The sequence below is a fragment of the Fundulus heteroclitus genome, unplaced genomic scaffold (assembly GCF_011125445.2).
Source record: "Fundulus heteroclitus isolate FHET01 unplaced genomic scaffold, MU-UCD_Fhet_4.1 scaffold_615, whole genome shotgun sequence".
NCBI classification, from domain to species: domain Eukaryota; kingdom Metazoa; phylum Chordata; class Actinopteri; order Cyprinodontiformes; family Fundulidae; genus Fundulus; species Fundulus heteroclitus.
Window position 1 is genome coordinate 59,693 of NW_023397050.1, and position 7,386 is coordinate 67,078.

General features: G+C 44.2%; 1 protein-coding gene across 12 annotated transcripts in view; it reads left to right on the forward strand.

Moving 5' to 3' along the window:
- The window catches only part of LOC118556348 (receptor-type tyrosine-protein phosphatase delta-like), a gene marked incomplete at both ends in the record, with an annotated part of 57,081 nt that extends 53,026 nt beyond the window's left edge, over nucleotides 1-4,055 (forward strand). For all 12 annotated transcript variants that reach the window (XM_036133377.1, XM_036133382.1, XM_036133386.1 and 9 more), the window contains 2 exon segments: nucleotides 789-1,074; nucleotides 3,883-4,055. In XM_036133377.1, the coding sequence (XP_035989270.1) occupies nucleotides 789-1,074; nucleotides 3,883-4,055 (459 nt within the window).
- Between the last annotated feature and the right edge of the window lie 3,331 nt (nucleotides 4,056-7,386).

Genomic DNA, 7,386 nt, shown 5'->3' on the forward strand with positions numbered 1-7,386 from the left:
GGGGGAGATTTGTGCAGAATGGGAGAGAAGGTGAGGTGAAATCCGGGGACGTAATGAATGAAAATGATGAATTAAAGAATCACAGAGATGGGGAGAAAATGGAGTGTAAAATAAAAAGGGGAAGAAAAAAAAAAGCCGAGATGTGAGAGTGGAAAAAGTAGCGGCGCTAGTGTGCGAGATCTGGACGGGTACTTAGAGAGAAGATAAAGAGGCAGGGGGGATGAGGGCAGGAGGCTGGCAGGAGAGGAGCTCTTCCTAATCTTCTGTCGCAGTCAGATGGAGTATCCAGCAGGATTATCAGTCAAATTTAATTATCTCGGCAAGACTCCATCATGATGTGCCTTAACACATCAACCAGCCTCCGCTGGTCCAATCTCGTTCCACCTGAACAACACGCGCGCGCGCACACACACAGTTATATTAATGTAATCACATAAAGGGCTTTGTGTTCGCTTGCAGAAACCTGTCCGGTCGGGCCGGCTCACCGTTTAGGTACCAGCACAGCAGAAATGTGAAGTGTTTGGGTCGGCAGCTAAATGTATTAAATTTCTGGATTATATGTCGATAGGGGTGATATAATTATGATGCTGACTCATTTTTCGCTGATTTGGGGTTTTTACATGCCGTGTTGGGACGGCCGCCAGTCGGCTGTTCAGGCAGCGAGCGATAGAGCTCTCCAGGCCCAGATTCAGGGCTTACGCCGTTTCACGTTCAACCCGGGGGGAGACGACGACAATCTCCCATCTGTCCGCTCATTCCCCTTCTTTCCTTCCTCACCGCGGCCTCAGCGCCGGCGTGGGCCGAACCGGCTGCTTCATCGTCATCGACGGCATGACGGAGCGCATCAAGCAGGAGAAGACCGTCGACATTTACGGCCACGTGACGCTGATGCGCTCCCAGAGGAACTACATGGTCCAGACGGAAGACCAGTACATCTTCATCCACGACGCTCTGCTGGAGGCCGTCACGTGCGGCAACACCGAGGTCCCCGCCAGGAACCTGTACTCCTACATCCAGCGGCTGACGCAGATTGAGCCCGGAGAGAACGTCACGGGCATGGAAGTGGAGTTCAAGGTGAGGACGGGGAGCTGCACTGCTGGGGGATTTTTATGGATTTTAGGCCTGCATTTTATTAGGAAAAACATGCTATTGCAGTATTATTGTTGATGATGATTTTAGGTGTGATTAACCCACATTTTCTTCACACTAGTCTTTCTTTTCTGTCATCACAATTCATGAGCTTTAGCGTCTTGGCTACTAAGGTCCATGTCAGGTGGTGGCAGTAAGGGCAGCAAAACTAAATCCAGCTGTCCAAACATGTTAATAGTTGCGGTATTGCACACATTTATGTAGTGATTGCAATTTCACACATTGCGCGGCTCTCTATATGAAGACACTTGCCTGTTTTATGGAGGCCCCCAAAGGCAAGTCAAATAAAAATCCTATAGAGCTCATTTTAAACCCTTGTCACACAAACTAACCTTACGTTAGAGTTGTCCACAGGATTAAAAGCACATTTTTTGTGGGACAAAATCCAAGTTTCTAATGACTTGTTTTCCCTGAAAGACAGTAGTGAATGCAATCAATCAAAGCTTGTCAGTTTAGTGCCTCCTGTGGCAGGGATATGTATTACAACAGCAAATACTAAAATGAGAATTGATGAAAAAAAATAAAACAAAAACTCTGAAAAGTGTTTTTCTTGGTTTTAAGTAGATTTTTACCATTCACTCATTGATTTAAAGTTTTAAAACCAGAAGCCAGAGCGGTACAAGATGGATTCTCGTGTGTTTGTGAACGCACAAATATAACAAGGATTCATCTTGTAGGCAAGGTTACATATTTCCAAAACTTGATTTTGAAAAAACTAAAAATATTTTTTTCCAAGGTTCCAGTAGGCTTGGCAACTTTAACTTTATTTGTCAGAAGCAATGAGAAAGATTTACCAAACGTTTAGTTAAGGAGGCACTGAAAAAAAATTTGATTGTTATAAATAAACAAAGAAAACAATATTAAAAAAAAACATTCAAAAACAATACTGATTTATCTCAGTCAAATACCAGCTATGGAGTGTAAGAAAGTTGGATAACAACATCCTTCAAAATGCAGGGAAATCTTTAGACGGCTGTTAACCTCTAAGCTTCTTATAGCTTTTGTATTTTTACCTCTTTTGTTGTGTTTTACTAGTCAGTCCCGCTTAAAGAGGGGATTGTATTGATCTAGACTGAGGCTCAAAGGGGCTGCGGGTTTGGATTTTCTGAATATGATGCTCCATAGACCTGCTGGCGCTTTCAGAGATTATCACAGTTTTGAATATGTTAGAACAGATTCTTTACACAGAGTCCTATTTTCACAGATTTATGGAGCCAGTTTAAACTGAGGAAATGCCAGCAGCAGACGACGGAACTGAAGCGCTTTCACTCTTTTAACTTTTTTTGCTCTGATGTTCGCTTCTTCCCTGATTAGATCTATTCAGGCCTGACCGATCTGTCTTCCTCAGGTGTGTGTAGCCAAAAGCAGGTGGATCAGATTTTTCCAGGAAATGGTTTATGTTTGCTCAAAGTCAAAGCAAGAGCGACTCCATGCGATCTCCTCCATCCTACGGCCCAGCATTCCCCTCCTAATAGCTGTGGTCTCCTCCAAATGACAGCGAACATGAACCAAAATGCCGGCATTCTCTCTCTCTCTCTCTCTCGCTGGGTTTCATCTTGGTAGAACACCCACGGGACGTCACGGGTTGCCGTCTGAAGCTCCCGCCGCTAGAAAAACACTACAAAGCGTACGGGATTTCTCACGGATGACGGGCGTCACATCCCCCACGCCATAAAAAGAAAAGAGAAGCCGAAGCATGCGTGTGAGAGAATCAACAAATGCGGTTCCCCGGCTCCACGTTTAAGACGGCGTGTTTTTGTTTCCCCCCCCCCCCCCCCCCCCCCCGCACTCGACGAGTTCAAAGCCGGTTATTGGCATGTGTCAAACGGAGGGGTGAAGACGTCGTGTTTGTTTGCTGATAAAACAGAGTCGGGCTCAGTTCAGACGGGCGAGAAGAGTTACTGCTGTTGATGCTGGAAAGCCGGTTCGCGATCGCAGCCGGATGACTGGTGGACCTGCGGTCGGGGTGGGGGGGGGGGGGGGGATTTTCCGTCTCAGCTCGTCTGTAAGAAAACAAGGTAGAGCTGGTTGTCTCGCAGCCGTTCACTTCACCAGAGCCCATTGTTCTGCCAGCGTCTGCGGTCTCTGCCTTGGCCCCTTTCTCTGTTGTTCTGTCTCCCATCTAAAGGCCGTGTCATCCAATGGTCGAGGACGAGGGGAGTTTACCCCGTGTCTGCATATGTACTTACATACAATCGTGGTTAGTTTAAAAAAAAAATCTTTATGTCTTTATTTTACTTTTCTGGAGGTCGGGGTGAGGGTTTTTTTTTATTTTATTTTTGTACTTTTTTTCTCCCTTCTGGTGTAGGATCATGTGTGGTTCACATATGTGAGCTGAGACAGTGTGGGGCCTTGTGGTTTCCTGCACCCCAACTCTTGATTTGCTCTTTCTCTTACTCGTTATGTTCGCCCGTATTTTATTCCGCTTCCCCCGATCCCTCGGTGCGGCCCCCGCTTTGTTTATTCAATTTTAGATGTCTGCCTAAATATCCCGAGGCCTGCCTGGTTTCGCCCATCATCCCGTTTCACTTGTCCAGCTTGCCAGAGGAAGTCCAGACGTTCTGTTGAATGCATTTCAATAAGCTTCTTGAATTTGTCTAAACTTGTTTTTCCCTTCCGTTGATCCACATCTCCCATCTCAGGCCTCTGTAGGCTCATTCTAAAATGTTATCATAAGCGTGTGATTTTGAAATGGTTTGATAGTCATAAAATGCCATATTGGTTTGCTTCTAGCGTCTGGCCAGTGCCAAGGCCCACACATCCCGGTTCGTGAGTGCCAACCTGCCGTGCAACAAGTTCAAGAACCGACTGGTGAACATTATGCCCTATGAGACGACACGCGTGTGTCTCCAGCCAATCAGAGGGGTGGAGGGGTCCGACTACATCAACGCCAGCTTTATTGATGGATACAGGTGGGAGCCGATCATTAGCTGAAAGCTGCTGTATTATAATATTATAAGTATTTTTGTACATTTATCACTTTTGTGTTTGCAGGCAACAGCGGGCCTATATAGCAACCCAGGGTCCGCTGGCTGAGACTACAGAGGACTATTGGAGAATGCTGTGGGAGCACAACTCCACCATAGTCGTCATGCTGACCAAGCTGAGAGAAATGGGACGGGTACGGTGTAGGCACAGGCAAACATGTGTTATCATTTGTACAGTGCCTTGCAAAGGTTTTTTTTTCCTTTTACAACCAATTTCTGAGTACTGGACAACTATCAATAATAACAACAACAACAACAAAAACAATAATAATAATTTTCTAACACGTCTATCCCTTGTGGGGTCGCGAGGGGTGCTGGTGCCTATCTCCAGCTGTCAATGGGCGAGAGGCGGGGTACACCCTGGACAGGTCGACAGTATATTGCAGGGCTGATAATAATAATAATAATAATAATAATAATAAAACTTTGAAAGCGACTTTCAGAGCACCCAAAGACACTATACAAGTTCAACAATATATCAACAATAAATTATGGTGAAAGCAACACACATTAAAAAGTTTTAATGAACAGGCAATTACAGTGAGTAGACATTCTTGAATAGATGTGTTTTGAGTTTAGACCTGAAGTGAGGAAAAGTGTCAGAAAGAAACGAGAGACGCAGTAATCAAAGCGGGAAGTGACAAGGCTGTGGACTAGAACTGATGCGGAGTGCAAGGGAAAGGGAGCGATGAAGACGATTAATAGTCCGTAAATGAAAACATGCAGATTGGGTGACTTTATTGTTGTGAGAGGTGAACGATAGAGTGCTATTGAGGATGACATCCAAGTTCTTGACCTGAGGTGAAGGGGAGACTGTGGAGGCATCAACTAAGAGAGAGAGAGAGAGAAACTGTCAACTTTGGATAGTACAGATTTGGTAATGAAAAGTAGGGGTCCCAGGACAGGGGATGGATGGGAACAGAAGGACTTTAGTTGAATGAACTGAGTCCGGCCAGAAAGGAAAGAATGAAATCAGTTAAGGGGGGTGTGAGTGATGCCAATTGCCAATCAAAGCACATTCATGTTGCCTAAGGGTTCTGTCAAAATCCACACCTAAAGCAAACTGTGAAAAGGCTGGTTTATGCTTGACACACGTACGTTTGTGCTGCATTTATGCTCCATGCAGCTTTTCCTCTGAAAAGCACTATTCTCCTACACTCTAGAGGGCAGCGTTGGGCTCCGACACCAAGCATACTACACCCCACCCCACCACATGTATAAGTACAAAACACAGTTGTTTCCAACATTTTAAAGTCTTTCTTTCAAGAGTGACAACGATTTCTGTCCAGGAATTGGGAACAATTTGTTGATCACAGTGATCTTTATGGGTCGAATCATAAAGATGTCTATATTTATGAACCTCCGCCAAAGAGCGAGCATGCTCATCCGCCATGTTTTTCCATGCAAGACTGTCCATGTTAGGAACCGCGGACCAGAAACGTTTGGCCACACGGAGGGGCTTGGTACCGTGGTAGCCAAAATGACGGAATATGGCCGCACAGACACAGACGGATGCATCAAGCATAAACCAGGCTAAAGCCTGGCAAAACCTGAAAGTTGTTGCTTACACACACTCTAAATCAAATCTGACTGAGCTTGAGCTATTTAACAAAAAACTCTGAGCAAAAAAATCTGTCTCCAGACTTGCAACGCAGGTAGCAAAATGTCCCAAACTATGGTGGCTCTACAAAGTACTGACTCAGAAGGCAAAATACAAGTGCATGCCACTGTTTCAGATTTCTCTTTGTCAAAATTATGCTTAATTATACACCACTTTGTTGGCCTATCTCACAAAATCCCAATAAAACACATTGCAGTTTGCTTTTTTGAAATGCAGAAGCGTCAAACTCCAGACCCAAAAAGCTGCTGCACTGGTCTAATAGGCCTGAATCTAACAGTTCCACTTTCTCCTTAGCATTCAGTCAAGTTTGTCAGAGTCCTGCTAATTGAGAGCATTATTTGATTGAGGTGTGTTGAAACAGAGGCATATTTAAAGATTGCAGTCCCTCAAAAACTGGAGTTTGGGATCCATCTTGTAACAGAACAAATTGTGAAAAAGCTGAGGAGTAATAAATACTTTTGCACAACACTGTACAATTGAGACTTGCTTACGATGAAAAAAAAAAGTTGCTCAACTCCTACCCTGCAAACTGATGTGGGGATGTGAAGAAAATGATTTGTGCTCTCCTCTGCAGGAGAAGTGTCACCAGTACTGGCCAGCGGAGCGATCGGCCAGGTACCAGTACTTCGTGGTTGATCCTATGGCTGAATATAACATGCCTCAGTACATCCTCCGAGAGTTCAAAGTGACTGATGCCAGAGTGAGTCGCCTATTTGCTTCTACGCATTCATGCTGGCTTACTGTTTTGATCGATGCAGAAAGACAACTAAAACCCCAACCCACTTACTTTCTTCATTCAGGATGGCCAATCAAGGACTGTTCGTCAGTTCCAGTTCACTGACTGGCCCGAGCAAGGAGTGCCAAAATCGGGGGAAGGATTCATTGACTTTATTGGCCAAGTGCACAAAACTAAAGAACAGTTTGGCCAGGATGGTCCAATTACTGTGCACTGCAGGTAAGGCGGTGTGTTTTTTCCATTTTTAAAGTGTCACTTTTTAAAGCCCTAACCCTAAGAGCCAACCTTGCAAACCCTGAACAAAATCACCAATTATTAGTCATCTATAATACATTTATTTGTGAAGGTAAACTGAGTCACAGTTTTAACCAATTCTTTCTTCTGTTCAACTGTATTTATCTGGGACAAAGCACAATATTCAGTTGGCTGTCAATGAAACTCTTCAGAGGCCTTGTTCACGCCACCTTTCACACCTACTGGAGTCCCTAGTAAAGCAATTTAAAACTCCTTTTTTAAATGTGAAGTAAAACTGCAAGATGTGATCTGAATATATTCAATAAAGAAAAAATCCCACCTTAAGAAATATGCTTCCAAAGTCACTAGTACTAAATTTATTGGCAACTCTAAAGTCCCTAAAATAGGTCAGACAAGAGAACGTGTGTTCAAGTAAGGCAGATAAGTCCTGCTCTACATGAGTCAGGAAATGGCATCAAGAAAATAGCAAATAGCCTAAATGTGCCTAAAAGGAGTAAATATTAAAGAGTTTAAAAAGCTCAAACTTTACAAACAAGTCAGGTCAAGGACTCAAGTGATCTACATCTAACGTAGATCCCTCAGTCACCGTTGCACCAAGGCTGAGCTTCTCAGCCGTAAACATGTCAGATGTGACTGGA